Below are 17,065 nucleotides of genomic sequence, written 5' to 3' on the forward strand. Positions count from 1 at the left end.
CAAAAAACTATTAAAATGCTGTCCACTGAATTAAAAAGCATTCTTGATATGAAATTTGACCTCATGTGAACCCACGGAGATGAAAGGGAATGGCTTGACCATGAGCAATCTCTAAATAGGCCTTCTTCATATTTGCAAATGAATCAGAAGCCATTCCAAAAGAGTATTCTGTTGCTCTTCTTCTCTTTTGTGTATGTTAATAAGATCAAAGTGAAAAAAGCTGACACGGAAGATGAGCATTATTAAACAAGCTCTTTATTCATCTGGCAGCAGCATTTTCATTTGATCTTACACAAGGCACTGAGTGTGCTGTGTGTGAGCTTTAATGCATCTGAAACAGCGTGAGGTTAATGAAGACTGACATTCCTGTCCAGTCTTTTTGTTAGTCTTTGTGGCTATGGCTTTTACACTAATCACCACAATAATAGCCTTAATAACCAGATGTGCTGCACAGGCATGACCACTCTCATACAGGTGCAAAATGGTGCTTTACTCAATTTATAACGGTGTGCAAAGAGGAAGAGTCACACAAATTTGCTTATTCTTTTATAGACCATGCACAACATCAATTATTACAGCAGCTAATTTGCCATCTGTGTTTGCCAAGACAATACAGTGTGGGTGGTTTTCCTTCTGTGATTTTTTTTTTTTTTTTTTAAATCTCTTCTTCAAATGAGTATGCCGGAGCTTACTGTCCCCAGACTGAACTGTCATATATGCTTTGTGTCTACAGGGAGACAATGGTGGGATGACAACCATGTCCAACATGACCCACCGGGTCTCACGGGAGGAGAATGGGCTGCCGCTCACGTGTGAGGCCTTCAACAAGGGCACACGCTTCTCCAAGACTCAGACCACCAACCTCAACATCTACTGTTAGTGAGCTTGAGTCTAATTTCTTGAAACAGTGCTATATTTAGTAGACATCATTCCGCCAAGCTCTAAAAGAAAATTTGTCCTTAGCTTGAAGCAATATTTTATTGCAGAACATTTTCACATTTCAGCACGCACACCTCCAAAGTGGTTCAAGAGGGGCAACTGCCAGCATGAGCTGGCCTGGGGATCCAATGACACCTCCAGCATTCACAGCTTTTTTTTTTTTTTTTTTCCACTGCTGATATCAACAGATTCAAACAGGCAAATATACCTCTTGGAAAGCATGATCCTGGACACAGAATAACCTTGGGCTGTGATCATAGTAGAATGGTTTTTAGACCAGGTTTGCAAAGTGAAAACGAGTGAATAGTGACAACCACAACTCTCTAAAGAGAACTCTTATAGAGGTGCATCAGTAGTGAAAATATTCTACCAAATATCACTTCAACTCTTTTTGATGCCATTGCTTGTATTTGTATTTCAGACCCTCCTCTGAAGGTATGGCTTGAAGTTCCTCCTCCAGGGGTTCCACTTCGCTCAGGGAGCAAAGTCCACCTTGTGTGCTTCTCAAGTGGAGGAAATCCCACTGGGACACTCACCTGGCTCAAGGTTTGTGTCTGTCTTTGTGTGTGTGCGTGTGTGTGTGTGTATGTGTGTGTGTGTGTGTGTGTGTGTTGAGGAGGCGAGGGTATTTCTGGATTTACATTCAGGGGGGTAACTGCCATTTTCCTTGCAATAGCTAATAGTTAAGAGTGGCATATGCATAAACTAATATATTTAATAGCTCCTTTGCCTGTTTTAGGATGGAAAGACAGTTCCAGAAGCGCTGAGGCAGGTGCCTTTTGATAAGGGTGTTTCTCGAGAACTAGTCCTGATCTTGAAGCCCAGTGACAACATGGCTACCTACCGCTGTGATGCCAGGAATGAAGCAAGGAAGGTTCTCTCTGCTCAGACCAAGCTCATGGTTCACTGTGAGTTATATTTGACCGCTAGCCAAGACGTAACATAAACATCGATTGATAAACAAGATTGAACTAAAGGTCAGGATCTTTATCCCAATCTTTAACTCAGCTGAAGCAAAAGTACAATATTGGATTAGCTGAAATAAACATTTGAGTTTAACTCAGTCACATAGATTTTCAGCTACTATAGTTTATGCTGTTTTTTTTTCTGGGAGTCAAAAATGTGGTCAGAAAAGTTGGACTTTCCTTATAAATTCCACTGGTCCCCAGTTCCAGCAGTGAGCTTGAAGATCATATCCAACCAGAGGGAGCTTCATCGGGGCCAGACCATCAGTCTGGAGTGCGTGTCTGGAAGCAGTAACCCTAAGGCCAACATCTCCTGGAGTCTGGGTCCATTCAGGTTAGGCATGGATTTTTGGCTAGACAGTGGGTAGTGAGGTCAGCAGCACACAGTCCATTAGCAGAGACTTGATGGAGGCTTTTTCATAAAAAAAAATATGGATAATTATCGTCAAGTCATAATGAGGCTAAATGACTGATATTTATCATATGAAATGGGATATTTATGCCTCACTGATAGGTAAACTTTGACTCTTTGGTATTTGTGTCCTAGGCTCAAAGGGGTGGATCAGGCACCCAGGAGGGCAGAGTTTGGTGGTGTGTCGGTTCGCAGTACGCTGTCCCTGACTCTGGCATCACAGCACAACAATCAGAGGGTCATTTGCCAGGCCTACAGCTCTCTTCTGGCTGAGGGGGCCAACACCTTCTATGAGCTCAATGTGTTGTGTGAGTAAAGTGCACAATAGGCTTTCTTTCTTTCTTTCTTTCTTTCTTTCTTTCTCCACGTTTGTGAGACTAAATTCTGGCAGACGCTGCAGGGATATCTTTGGAGACGGAGAACATAGGTAAAGTCATTTATCCTAGCTGCAGTTAGTCTGTTCAGCTGTTAGATGTTTAATTTTCAGCTTTATAGTTGCACTGTATGTGTGATAATGATGTGTTGAGTAACTCTGGGAGTGAACCCAGCTAGCCTTCTCAGTCACTAACTTAAATATCTTGTGTGCTGTACTTTGTGATCTACTGTTTACTCGTTCCATCAGTGTTGTGATGTGCTGCGTGCTGTATGTTGTCATGTTTTTAATGAATGAATGTTTTAATTAACTGCCAGATGAGCCAAAGACAATTTTTCCACCCAAAAAATTCAAATAGTTCTGTTCTCTTCTATTCTTGCTTCGTTTCTCTCTTGTTTTCTGTCTTAGTGTGTGACTGAGAGACACACTTTGCATTAATCTTAACAATGCATAATAATCATCTATAATGGCACGTTGTATAACTGTCTATGTATAGTATGTGCATATGTGTTTGTTGTTTGCTGGAAACCTTTGTTGTGTTTTGTGAGTCTGTTTAGCTGTGCGGCAGTGTGTCCTAATTGTGCATTTGCTTTGCTGCGTGGCCATGTTTGTCTTTGATGCCATTTCACAGGCAGCAGCCAGCCACCGCTTCAAAGCTTGTTGCTGTGTATGAGCATGAAGGCATGTCACTGTGTGTTTGTGTGGAGCTGTGGTTGGACAACAGTACTGTCACTCGGTGTTTTAATGCCTGTCCCTCTCCCTCCCGCATTGTCTCACTCCCCCGTTGCCTTGGTGTGTGAAGTTGGTTAGATCTGGAATTATTGGTGGGATGTCAACTTTCTACTGGTTTGACTCTCATTAGTGTCTCTCTGCTTTCATGCTCAACATGTTCGTTGGTGTGACTTTGTGTTCTCTCTAGCTGGTTCACTCTGTGCACCTGTGTTTGTTCTGTGCTTGCGTGTTTTTAGTGTAAATCCAATATATGCATATCCGTGTGCTGTTTCTCTATCTTTATCAGACCCACCAGAGTTTAGCCCAGAGCAGCCAAAGCAGGTCCAGGTGGTGGAGGATGACATGGCAACCATCCCGCTGTTGGTCTCAGCTAACCCAGCAGAGGTCTCCTGCATTTGGCTGCACCGCAGGGAGAAGCTGGTCAAAGGTGATTCTGGGCTCTGTGATGGCTCTATAACCGGGTCCTAGTTGAGCTGAGCCAGCAACTAAGCACTCAGCTCTGCTATTCAGGGTCTGAATAAAACATGGCAGGTTAGCCAGCATGGGAGCCTGCCAAATGTGATTCTCATTATGGCTCTAATATATGCAGTCTAAATGAGGATTGCTGTCTCCCTGAATACAACAATCATTCCAAACCTGGCTTCTCCTCCATGACTGTCATCAGGACCCCACTGCAGCCACTCTCTCTCTCTCTCTCTCTCTCTCTCTCTCTCTCTCTCTCTCTCTCTCTCTCTCTCTCTCTCTCTCTCTCTCTCTCTCTCCATTAACTCCATTACGGCCACCAGCCCCACCACAAAATTCCTGTATCCCCAATGTGGGAACCCACCTATTAAATTTTGAGCGCTGCGGTACAGAAGGTGTCCCTCACACAGCCTATTGTTGGTGTAATGTGGGGATCTCGCCAGGCAAATCAATAATGCAGGATTAGATGTCACTTAGAGACCAGTGGCCAGAGGACATGTGGTTGATGAGCGTGTAATGAATACTTAATTTACCATTTGTGTGTGTGTGTGTGTGTGTGTGTGTGTGTGTGTGTGTGTGTGTGTATGTTTTTGTAAAGAGAGGGATCCACGCTACCACTGGATAGAGGACTCCTCACTGGAGATCATGAATGTAACAAGGAAAGACGCCGGCATTTACACTGTGCAATGCTCAAATGACGAGGGCACCAACCACACCTCTGTCAGTCTGGACATCCTGTGTAAGAACCTGCACACAGCTCTCGAACAAGAGAAGATACATACACACTCACATTCACAGACATGCTGTGATTTTGCCAAGTTGCCCAATTTGTTGATGATAGAACATAAAGAAATGTCCTGATGAAAACAAAAGTGGGAAACAGCTATCTATTATTACATATATGTTGTGTTTACTGATTTGTATTTTCATATTTTTGCAAAATAGTAAAATATAGCTTTTGGCCAAAACAACTGGAGATTTTGGGAAAACGTGTTATCCAGTTTTATTATCCTGGAATTAAACTGGAAGTCTATCAGCTATAGCTTACATAAAGAATTTGCCATTTGAATTTCTTCTATGACAAAAACGCAAGAATAAAAGAGTTCAGGTTTAGTCAAGAGCTGTAACTCATTGTGTGCCTGTAAGATTCTCAGCGAGAATCAAATCCCATATCCAAGCTGAGATTTTAGGTATGAGAAGTGGCCTTGAATAACAGAATCCAGTTTGCTCTATTAAGTGAATATAAAATGTGTCAGGGGCGTTATTGACTAATACCAATGATTGAATAGTTGCTTGGCCAGAATGCTGAGAGTTTGGTTTTCAAAAATCACTGCATGGCCTCTACTGTTTTTTTTTTTTTTTTTTTTTTTTTTTTAACAAAAGTTCCCCAGTGATTGGAATTGCATGATGCTCCAATTTGCCTTTGATCCACAACCGTGTATTAGCCACCAGTTTCTGTGTTCAGGGTTCTTTGTTGTGAAGCACACACAAACCACACTGTAAAAAGTATTAACTCGAAGAAGGAAGCAACAAACACACAGTCTGAGTGTTGTGTTCTACTTATGCACCTATAACTCTGTTTGGTTCATCAGGTTATGCACAACCCAAACAAATACAGGTACAGTCACAGACACATTAAGTGTTTGGAATATTGTCTTAAAAAATATCTTTTGATAAGTCTCAGATATCACAATGGTTAATCATGTTTCAAGTATGCTAGCCAGTTCAATAAAACAGACATTTCTAGATTATTAAGGCACATGCAATAGGAAATTACAGAAAATAAACTAATATAACCACAAATATATGCTACTATATCACCTGCCTCTCTCAGCCATAATATTTCAAAAAGGTTTGTTTTTTTTCTAACCCTAACCTGCTACACAATTCACCCAGCATATCATTAGTCTCATACAAATAGCCCAGCTTCATTTTACTGCAGAGACCAAGCAGAAGTTTGCATGTCAATTGGCATTTATTTTGCAAAGCTTCAAACGTGTAAGCCTCTAACAGCAGATTTGTGATGCATCAAAACCGTCTGTGCGTGCATATGCACACACAAACACACGAGAGAACATACCCTTTCAGCCACATCCCAGCAGCCCTGCTTCATTCATCAGCCCCACATGCCAGGCCCTCCACCTCCATCGCTGCCCCATGCCCAACCTCCAGCCCCAGGCCCTCTGCCCCCACCAGTAATGATTTAATAATAGCAGTGTTGAAAATGTAGGTCTGACTGTTCCACCAAAGCCCACAGTACAAGCCTAATGGATACTGCCGTTCTGATCTGATTGGGCATGACAGTTGTAGATATTCATTATGTATGGCGGATTGTAGCAGCTTTTATGGGTGGCAGTGTAACCCACTTAACAATGTCGTTCCTGGTTAGCAGGCAGACATGGGTGAATCCCACCAACACAGAGGTTTGTGAGAGAACTTGTATGTCTCTCTGGTGTCTCTCGCCACTCCTCTGTGTGTGTGAACATAGGTTTAGACAAGCAGGCACTAATGGCCTTATTGTTGTAAGTACATGGCACCCATGGGAAGAATAAAAAGCTAAAGTGGAGAGGAATGAAGACAAGAGAGGAGCCATGAAGCCAGGACATACATGATGATGTGATGGGATGAAGAGATAGATGGATGGATGGATGGATGGAAGTTTCCAGCCTGCCTTAGTTAGAGAGGAGAAGCTGTCAGTTCAGGGTCTCTTGGGTCATTTGAGCCATTTTTGGATTGTTGGAATAGCATCTGTACTCGCCCACTTATAGGGATGTTAATGGCATTGTATTTCAAACACAGAAGCCAATTAGGATGAGGATATGAACATGTTGAAAGGCAAAAGAGTGTACGAGTAATTATAGCAATGCAGCATGCCTGTGTAATGGGTTGGCAAATTGTTAGTCCCAGGATGGTATGTTAACCTTTTGCTTTACCTCAACCTCCCGTCCCTTTGTTTCTCCCAGATGCTCCTAGTGTGAAGGCTGCGAAAGACCCTGTGCATGTGAACTTGGGAGAAACAGCAGACCTGATATGTGTGGCAGACGCTAACCCCATTACATCTGGCATGTTCACCTGGAAGTGGCTGGTCAGAGCTATGCACACAAACACACACAAAGAGATAGAAAGAGAAAGACAGAGAAACAGCCCCCGAATTTTATTTCCCTTTATCTGGTTTCCTTTCTATTATTTTATCCATTCTTACTTTTTATCACCTGCCCTTCTAAATGCACAGATGCACCATATTTCACTGGCTCTAACTATCCTTCCGCCCCACCTCTCGCTGTTCCACTCTCAGCCCAAATCCAGAAAAATAGCTTTCATTATGGCCGCATGACTAAAGGGCACATTCATCAACGTGGCGTGGTATCTGTAATAGTGATCCTTTCTCCAGACTCTCCCACCCCCTGGCTGTGCTCTGTGTCCTACTCCCCACCTGCCCATCTCCCGCCTGTCCCTTTCCCCCCCGGCTCTGCAACCGCTGGCATTATCTTTCTTTGTCTTCCTCCCTCCCAGCCTTGGGAGGGAGAGATGCTTTTCTTCTCTGCTTTTCTTCTCTGCTTTCCCACCCTGTCTACCTGTCTTACTCTCTTTCTGCTCTCCATGCAAGGGATCACTCATCACGCTGCACCCCAACTCATCCAAAAAGGAAGGAGGATGATATGGAGGAATAGCTGCTGTCCTCCTCTAATCCCTCCTCACTCTATCTTCCACAGGGGGAAGCGAACATGGAGAAGGGTGAGGAGGTGCAAGATGAAGAATCAGGCCTACTGACCATCCATAAAGTGACTCGGGCTGATGCTGGGCGTTACCAGTGTACAGTCAATAATGGTATAGCACCCTCAGCCAGTGTGGATGTGCGGCTGGTTGTGCACTGTGAGTTCATAGAACCATTTTGATATTTTTTCAGCCGAACTGTTCTTTTGATTTCTTCACCATGGCATGTAACAATTTTGCTAGTTGCATGGGTGCTGAGAAACTTACAGCTAAAAATCTGGCTCCAATTGAACTACTGAGCAACTGAGCCACCTGCGAAGTAGCACAAAACACCCATACAATAAATATCGTTTTTGGATTCAAAACATTCATTCTTAAGTCAATTAGCTTTGATGCTACAGGTTGCGTCGTCATCTGTTGCTGTTCCAAATTGCTGTACTCCAGTTCATGTGACTTAAATAAGATTGGACAACAAAATCAAAACAGCCCACATTGATTTCAAAGTCTGGTGCATAGGTAACCATTTTGCCAAGATAAAAAAAAATCAAACTTTTCCAGCTTGTTGCCCTTGCATCTCTTTGAAAGCAAACCCCAAGGGAACAGCAGTCTGCACAGAACAAATATTCTGTTCCCCCCTAGTCTACAAAAACCAGGGGTTCATCGGTGCAACGACACGGCTTTTTTTGAGTAGGCTACTAAAATCACAACTTGTTGTAACGTCAAATAATGGACTAAAGTCTGAGCATTTCAAATTCAATAAGGAACAGAAGATTTGTTCTGTGCTGACTGCTGTTCCCTGGAGGCTTCCTTTCAAAGGGAAGTGAGGACAAGCAGAGGAAATTTCAACTTTTTATCTTTTTTATCTTGGTAAAACATATGACAATGGCTACCTATGTTCTAGATTTTGAGGACTAATTTGATTTTGCTGGATGACCTTATTTAGGCTGCATAAATTGAAGTGCAATATTTTGGAACTGCAACAGATGGACAAGGACAGAACAAGGAGAGAGACCCAGAGACAGAAGCAGAGGAGACAAAACCGGCAGCAGCAAGGTTAGAGGACTAAAGACTGAACATTATGAATCCAAAAAGGGCATTTATGGGTGTTTTTCAGCACTACACAGATGGCTTTATTGCCCTGTATAGTTCAACTGGAGGCCGATTTTAAACAGTAAGTTGTAGTCAGCAGTAATGCAATCAGCAAAACTGTTGTGTTTACCAACAGACATCATAGTAGAGACGTCAGAAATAGCATAGCCTAACAAAACTCCCTAAATTGTCTCTTAAAGGTAAAACGTGGATAGAGAGTTGTTTCTAGAAACATGCAAACGTGTTTTTGTACCTGTCAGAGTATACACGTGTACTGCATTTGTAATGCATTGTATCTGTTTATGCATGAATAACCTCCATTCATGTCCTGCCTTGTGTAGTCAAGCCAGAACTTCAGAAGGGAGCCCAGTGGAGGAAGGTGGCAAGCAGAGGGGACGGCACCAGCTCAGCAGAGGTACTGTGTCAGGCAGAGGGCGTCCCTCGTGTTGATTTCTCCTGGGCAAAAAACGGCCTGCCCATTGACTTTGCAAATCCTAGGTAAGAAAATACACATCACTCTATTTTTTCTCATCTTTTATTTATTTTATTTATTTATTTTTTTTTTTGGAATTGCCTTTCGTGCCACTGTCAGCATTTGGTTACATATAGATAAAGCCTCACAATTAGATTAGGTTCTACCCTAATATTATATATTCTTCGCACTGCTAAATCCAGATTTAGTACATTTTATACTTTGCTTTTCACTATGCAAATACCTGTTTAATGCTTCTTTGATGTGTGAAATTGGGAGACTTAGTGCAATCTGCAGGACATCACAATCCCTGCTGTCTGCCTGCTCAGGATTTATCTCCCGCTCTGTGTGTGTGTGTGTGTATGTGTGTCTCTGTGTGTGTGTGTGTGTGTATGTGCGTGTGTGTCTGTGTGTCTGTGTGTGCTGTAGGTATGAGGAGCGGACTGTGAGGGAGGGCTACTTCCACACGAGCACAGTCACAGTGGTGAATGTGAGCGCAGCAATGGACTACGCTGTCTTTACCTGCACGGCTCGCAACTCCCTTGGGGAAGACACTGTAGACATCCAGCTCGTCAGCACAAGTATGCATTTGTGCATTTGCAGTTCTATCTCTCTCTTGTGTGTGTGTGTGTGTGTGTGTGTGTGTGTGTGTGTGTGTGTGCCTGTGTGCGTTTGTACGTGTGTGCTCCTTTGTAAGATCCATCTCTGACACATACAGTAATATCAGTCATTAATGATCAACATGAAAGGCGAGGCCACTTATACATGTAAGGATCATGCTCGTCACGTACTCGTCAGTGGAGCACAAGTTTCCCTTTGGCCCCAATTTGGCAGTATCTTAAAACAGTTGTGTCTGTGCTGCCTTGTCCAAGATTTATCAGCCTTTTGCAGCTCTGTTACAATAGTGTGGGACGGCCCCTGAGCATGCAGAATTCTCTCTACTGAAGAGAGCCGGTCCTCCTGAGTGTCAAGCCTTCAGGGAACGTATTCCATTGCCGTATCTCTACCTTATCATTTAGCCTATACCACTACTTCTCTCTCTGATAATGCTGCAGTGATATGTTTTGCTCTCCCGGCATGCTTAAGCTTACTTGCCTTCGAGCTGCTGGAGTATGCTTTCACCACCACCACCATCAGCAGCACAGTCCTGCTCTCAGCAAAGCCCCATAGCCGTCATTGGACACATTTAATGTTTACTATAAAAAGCGTAAAAATACAATCCAATATTCACCCTGTTTTTCCCCCACTCTTTTTTTTTTTTTTTTTTAGCGCTGTGAATATTCATAATTAATCTGACGCAGTGATAATAAATTTTATATGCTTCCTTATCATTTGAGAGCCTGAGAGGATGAGAGAGGTTTTTTTTTTTCCATGCCTGGTGCTTTTTGGATTTGAAGGAACCAGAGATCCAAATAAGGCTGACCTCTTTGCCCTGGAATCTTATGAGTGGAGCTGATAGTGGGAATTATTTACTCTGCAAACTGAGCTGCAGCCTGGAGCCAGAGACTAGTAGAGCATCCCCTTCTTATGTTGCTGCTCAACTATCTCTCCTCCTTCTCTCCTTGACTATCTCTCTCCCTCTGCCCCCAAAACCACCCCTCTTTTTTCATGCTCCAAATGCAAAATAATCCACTTTTTCTTCACTACCCTGACAGAAGTAGTGCCCTGTGTCAGACTGAAGACCTGGTTAGCCTCCTTTGATCTTTATCCACAAATTTGATAACAATCAAGCAGCTACATCCTTCACTGCAAGACATTGGTTGGATAAATTGAACAAATAAGCCACTTTGTTTTGAAAGGGATCAGCCATTTGGCCCTGACCACACTTTGTGTTCATCCATAAAACAAAACACAACCTGTGTGCAGAAAACCAGAAATAGGAGATTAGTGGTACAAACCTGATGTTGTCAGAAAGGTGCTCCTTGGAAAACAGGATAACAAATCAGGATTCAGCTTGACAATGGTCTCGATTTAGATTCGCTAGATTCATTAACATTTGAAACATTAAACCAGGAAAAAACTTCAGATGTGAAAAATCAATTAAGAAGCCTTTTTGGTTTCACTGATGTCTTTTGGCCTTGCCCAGGGGAGTGTGTGTTGACTGAGCAAAGTAGCAAATGCACTCAGTCAGAACGAGGAATCTGTAATTACAACAATTGTGGCAAGGTTTTTAATATGACAAATCCAGACAGCAATATACAAAGGAGACATACTCCCTCACTATTTACCTGTCTTGTTTTGTTTGTGCTGCAAGACTCACTGCTCCCTCAGCTCAGGAGGGGGCAGTGAAGTTTATGGAAGGGGACAGTGACTCATTCTCATTCCCTCTATACCTCTCTCTCCTACAAGAGGAAACCGAGATGGAGATTAGGAGAGGAGGTGTAATCATGTAATTATGATTGTCTCTTCCTTGATTGCATTTTATTCACTGTTTGTTTTTACTGATCACTTGCAATCATTGCCAATTTTCTTTATTAAAACTTGTGGGTTTTAAATATTGAAAAAGAATTTTGCTCTTGTGCTTCTAGAAATGTGTCCTGTGAAATAAAACTGTGTGATGAGCATTAATTCCTGATACTACATTATTAGGCAAACGAAAACCAAACACTTTGCTCTCTTTTAATCTTCTTGATCTAGGCAAACTATGTTTTTGAGACTTTATTAATGTATCCGCGGAACAGTAAATCGTGCATGTAGATGTGACCATCTCTCCTTTTTTAAAAAAAATCTATTTATTCAAATTCTAATAAAATGCAAACACAGAAACATTATAGGGAAACACAGTAAACTTCAGCTCTGGCAAGACTCAATGCAGGGCCAGCAGGGGCACATGAACATTTTATTTTATATTATATTGTTTTGTTAAGTTTTGTTTTTTCACTGCATTTCATTTCATTTATTTTATTTTATTTTGGTTTATTTGCAACATGTGACTTTAGAGGCAACAGAAATAATTACCCAAGTATACCCAGAGTGGATATTTTTGAGCTCATGAAGTCTTTTTAAATAGGCATTTGTCCACAGGGGGTGTTTTGTTTCTGGTCAGCATTTTCTCAATATCTAGAAAACTTGTTTATTACTGTTCATTACATTGTTTTTCCTTTCTCCTCACTCCCAGATCACCCAGATCCTCCCTCATCATTTCGTCAGGTCAGTGTTGGTCATGACTCGGTCACCCTGGAGTGGCTGCCTGGCTTTGACGGCGGTTTGCAGCAGCAGTTCCGTATAAGGTGAAACGTCAGGACATGGAGTCAATTTCACAATGAGATCCATTGATAATCAAACAGTATCTTACTCACTGAGCAAGCAACTGGAAGCTATTGACGATATCTGTTGACTGACAGATACCGCTGGGCCCGGTCAGACAGTTTCCTGTATGTAGACGTGTTCCCTCCCAGAGCGACTAGCTTCACTGTCACTGGTCTGTCCCCTGTCACCACCTACAACTTCTCTGTCAACGCCCTCAATGCAATGGGAGAGAGTGGCTACGCTGACAATAACGCAGTACTGACCATCACCACTGAGGGTCAGTTTGACACTGAGAGTACTCTATAGCCAATTTATTCTCCATAATGAACTCTTAAATCTACTCTCTGAAATCTTTGTATCTTTCAAAATGTCAGCTTTTCAGAAACAAAGAAAGGCAGACTGTTTTTTTTTTTTTTTTCTTTAGCATACTGTAGCCACCATGCATTTTTGAGTTTACCCAGCAGGTTCTGAAAGGAGTTCCTAAAGCTAAACGTGGGGCATATTCCCAGGACATAGAAGAATAAAAAATCCTCCAAGTGAATTTAAAACGTGAAAATCATTAAAATTGGAATTACAAGTTTTCGCAAAACACGAGTAACAAACCTGTTCATTCCATTATGCTTTTCAGTGTAGTGTAGTGTGTTATTTTTGTTATGCTCTTCACCGTGGTCCTTGTCTACAGAAAGGCCAGAGCCGGAGGAGGTCCCACCAGATGATGATTCAGCCTCACAAAGTAAGTCTTTTATCACAACCCCCTGAAAAAGCTCTTAAGGGCAGTTTGAAATTGCTGTTTGCACAGCAGCTAGCTTCATTTGGCTAAATCATGTTAATGTATGCACCTCCAAGACTGTTAATGTTTGCTCTTTCAGAGTAGCGGTTGTCATGGTAGCCACCCATACCTTTTCCCCTCTGCTTTTCTTTAATCAATAAAGACAATTGAGAGTAGTTGGGTCTGCATCAATCAGTTTTTATTATCATCCCAAATTTCCATCCTCCTTCCTCTCTTTAATTTACATTATCATGCATTAAACTAATGCTCCTAATCTTGATTGTTTGTGAAAAAGGTGCAACAGGACTGCCGACCTATTTGATAATACTGCTCACAGCGATATTTGGGGTCCTGCTGGCGCTGAATTCATTGGGTTGGTTTCTGGGATTGAAGAGGAAAAGGAGGTGGGGCCAGACAGGTAATAACCGTGATCTTCTTGTCTGTGGACGTGAAAGTGTTTTCCCCCTCACTCTCTGTCATTATAATGTCCCAGACCTTCAACAAGACTCCAAAGCGATTACTCTGAACCGTGATACAACTGTCACCTCTACCTCTGTCTCTTCTCATCTCGCCTCGTCCCTTTCTTTGTCTATCCTGTCTCCTCTCCTTCTGCTCTCTCCCTAAGTTTCTCCCTCCCTCCAAATTTATCCTTCAAAGCTGTCCCTTCTGTGTTTCCTCTCTTCCTTTTATCTCATTTGCTAGCTTTATGTCCTTCCTCCATCTCTCCATCTGCCTCTTCCTATTTGTTTCTCAGCTGAACTGTCAGGTTGCCCCCTTCGTCGTTACTTATTTTTCACTTCTTCTGCCCTCTGTTTTTTTTCATGGGTTTTTGACCTTGCTTCTCTTTATTTCGCTCATTCTTACCTCACTTTCTGTCTTCTTCATCGCTCTGACCTATTTCACTGCTTATAAAATGATGCCACTCTCTTCAAGTCCTAATTTCCTAATACTAAGCCTCTTTCCCCCTGTTTCTCTTCCCCTTGCAGGGGGTAGAGAGAGCAGTGTGTTGGATGGAAAGAAGAATGAAGAGGAGGGGTAAGTTAAAGCTCTGCAGTAGAACCAATAAAGAGGCCTTCATCCAATCCACTCTAAGAAGTCTGAGACCTGACCCGTAGGCTGACCCAGCTTCTGAAACAGCCGAGCAGGCAAAACAACAGTCTCTGGCCAGCATCCACTTATATTAGTATCATCAAGCAGGCCCGACAATCCTGCATTAATTGGGTGCATGTATCACAAGCTAAACACATTCTCGTTAAGATTTTATAACATGCAGAGAATGTTGCCATGAGTTCCTTGTGTTTATCTGTGTTTGTTAATATTGGGGATTAAGTGTTTTTGGAAGAGGACTGCATGGAAGAAAGCCATTGAGAAATGAAAAGAAATGTTATGGAAGAACCTGCACTCCCCATTCAGGTCCAGTCAATCCACTGTAAGCAACTCCAATAGGTATGAGAGCAGAGAGAAGGTCAACGCCGCAGCCCAGCGCACCCTCCTAATCGACTCTGGATCTGAAACAGACAGCAACATCTATGAGAGATACGCTGGGGTAAGAACAGAGAGAGAGAGAGGGGAGAGCACGATGAAGGAAGGAGAAAAACAATATTGAGAAAATATGTAAACAGAAAAGCTTGAGTAAACAGGTGAAGAGACGATAGAGGTTAGGGTGAGGGGGGGAAGGGGTCTGCTGAGAGGAGGAAGTGCAGAATTCAGGCATAGCAGGAAAAGTGGGTAGATAAACTAATGAAAACCTTTAGCTGTGCTCAGAGATGGAAGACAGATCAATACCTCACAATTAGCATTCAAAATACACATCGATCGGCGAAATTATCATTTTGCACTTTTTAAAAGGCCAACAAGGAGTTGAACCCTGCAGAAAAATGTTGAGTGAGGTGTAACAAGACAGATAGAACTGCTCTGTCAGGATGGAGTATAATGAAACCTTAATTCCCCGTGGAGGCAGGCTTTAGCTACCCTTGATTTAAAACATTGCATACTTTATGCACTCAGTGCCATGCTTCTGAGTCGTCGTGTACACTGACGTTAAAACGCACCGAATTATCTTTCACTTAAAGGGACTTAAGATCAAAGTTAATCTAATTCTATTTCTTGTTTCTGTTTTACTCATTCCAGGAAAGTTCCCATTACTATTACCCCACTAGTGACTACTGGCCCCCTCTGCATCCACTTACTGAGGAAACTCACAGGCTTGGTGAGATAAAAGCACAGGCAGTCGATTATTCAAATTGTTGCTCATGTAACCTCTGCCCAAAGTACAGAAATATTTTTATCATTTTATCTTCTTTTTTTTTTTTTTTTTTTTTTTTTTTTTTTTTTTTTTTTTTTACAATTCTGTGATTTTAAAGTGCCCACTTGTATTTGTTTTAATCAATATATTGTTATTGATATTCCTGTGTGAGATGAAGTGTGATTAGTCCTGCTTCGGGGTTAACAGTAGAACGCTTGTACAAAACCAAGAGTTAAGGCAATAAAAAAAAAAAAAAGGAAAAAAGAAAAAGGCTCTTTAAAAATGGAATTGAGGGAACCATTTCACTCTCACAAGGCTCTTGTTGGATTACTTGGATTACTTTGGCTCTGACTTCCAATCAGAAAATGTGGTGAAGCTGCAGACTTTTAAGTTACAAGGTAAGCTGCTTTGAATGAACTTTATTCTGTGGCTTCACTGCTGACTGCAGTGACATAGACACTCGCAACAGATACATTCATCTGCAGAATGTGCAATTTCTCCAAAGTTTTGAATGAAGCTGAAGCAGTGAACAGGTGAAGTGAAGTGCAAAGGAGAAGCTTATTAACTAAAACTTGGAAATAACAACAGGGCGACTGTACATTGTATGGTGGAAAAGACCCACAGTGATGACTCTCACATTGCAAGGGGTCATCTTGATGTAAACAATGCATGTAATATGACTTACTGTTGCTTTTATATTGTTTATGATTAGCAATTACTGTCTATAACGTATTGATTTCTTTTGATTTTGAGATGTATTTGTTCGTAATGTCCAGCCTCAGGTTATGATATATGTCTTGTCTTCTGGTCTTAACTGTTCAAGATGTCACCCGCTACCCAGTGGAATCTCAAGGCCACGTGTATGAGGATGTAACAGACTGTGATCTATACCAGGATGTACTGGCCTCCTCTCTGCCTTCCCCTCCTTCCTTGTTTGACAGCAGATTGCCACAGCGAAAGAGTGACTGGAGATCACCTGCTTACCCTGAGGTCTATAGCAATAAATCAAAAAGTTGAAGTATGGCGTGAAGTCCTGCATGCAGCTATATGTGGCTTAAATGTCTTAGTATAGCAGTGCAGTCCAAAAAAAATATACAGCTCAGCAACGTGCATGATTTACCTTCAGCAGTTTAACAAGGGTATAATGCTAATGCTGGCTCAATGTGTCTATCAGCAGGGAAGTGGGAGAGTGAAGGAGTCCATGGCTGATCGACTACCACAGAGAGATTATGATCTGCCTTTTGAACTTCGAGGCGAGTTGGTGTAGAGAATGAGAAAGTGGGAGCTTTGTTCAAACAACCGCAGTACGCCAGCCCCCCTGGCTCAGAAGGAGAAATTTGGTAAAAAGTTGTATCGCACATATTCAGAACAATTTCGTGTCCTTTTTCCCCATTCTATTTGAATGGAATCTTTCAAGACATCTTGAATAACCCTGTCAGAGGAATGAAAGAAGGTTGAAATGCTTTATGCAGCCCTCCAAAATATTTCACTTTCAAGTATGTAGACTATTGTAGTTTTGCAATGTATATCACTATGTTACCATTTTTTTCCATTCATGGATATTTTCCTCATATGGATCAGTGTACCTGTGAAAGAAGCTTAACAGAAGCAGGGGGAGATAAGAAAAGAAAAGAATGTTTTAAA

At 42.0% G+C, this 17,065-nt stretch overlaps 1 protein-coding gene across 1 annotated transcript in view; it reads left to right on the forward strand.

Annotated features, from left to right (window-relative positions):
• Positions 1-16,688, forward strand: part of nphs1 (NPHS1 adhesion molecule, nephrin) — a 36,802-nt gene extending 20,114 nt beyond the window's left edge. The window contains exons 10-29 of the mRNA XM_030072649.1: positions 734-875; positions 1,361-1,485; positions 1,679-1,847; positions 2,109-2,238; positions 2,452-2,624; positions 3,708-3,848; positions 4,482-4,622; positions 6,847-6,968; positions 7,597-7,756; positions 9,028-9,184; positions 9,588-9,739; positions 12,277-12,388; positions 12,503-12,684; positions 13,090-13,140; positions 13,472-13,594; positions 14,163-14,211; positions 14,590-14,722; positions 15,307-15,385; positions 16,245-16,411; positions 16,599-16,688. Of these exons, the coding sequence (XP_029928509.1) occupies positions 734-875; positions 1,361-1,485; positions 1,679-1,847; positions 2,109-2,238; positions 2,452-2,624; positions 3,708-3,848; positions 4,482-4,622; positions 6,847-6,968; positions 7,597-7,756; positions 9,028-9,184; positions 9,588-9,739; positions 12,277-12,388; positions 12,503-12,684; positions 13,090-13,140; positions 13,472-13,594; positions 14,163-14,211; positions 14,590-14,722; positions 15,307-15,385; positions 16,245-16,411; positions 16,599-16,688 (2,598 nt within the window). The remainder of the gene's footprint in view (positions 1-733; positions 876-1,360; positions 1,486-1,678; positions 1,848-2,108; positions 2,239-2,451; positions 2,625-3,707; positions 3,849-4,481; positions 4,623-6,846; positions 6,969-7,596; positions 7,757-9,027; positions 9,185-9,587; positions 9,740-12,276; positions 12,389-12,502; positions 12,685-13,089; positions 13,141-13,471; positions 13,595-14,162; positions 14,212-14,589; positions 14,723-15,306; positions 15,386-16,244; positions 16,412-16,598) is intronic.
• The last annotated feature ends 377 nt before the right edge of the window (positions 16,689-17,065 follow it).

This window comes from Myripristis murdjan, chromosome 16, assembly GCF_902150065.1.
Source record: "Myripristis murdjan chromosome 16, fMyrMur1.1, whole genome shotgun sequence".
NCBI lineage: Eukaryota > Metazoa > Chordata > Actinopteri > Holocentriformes > Holocentridae > Myripristis > Myripristis murdjan.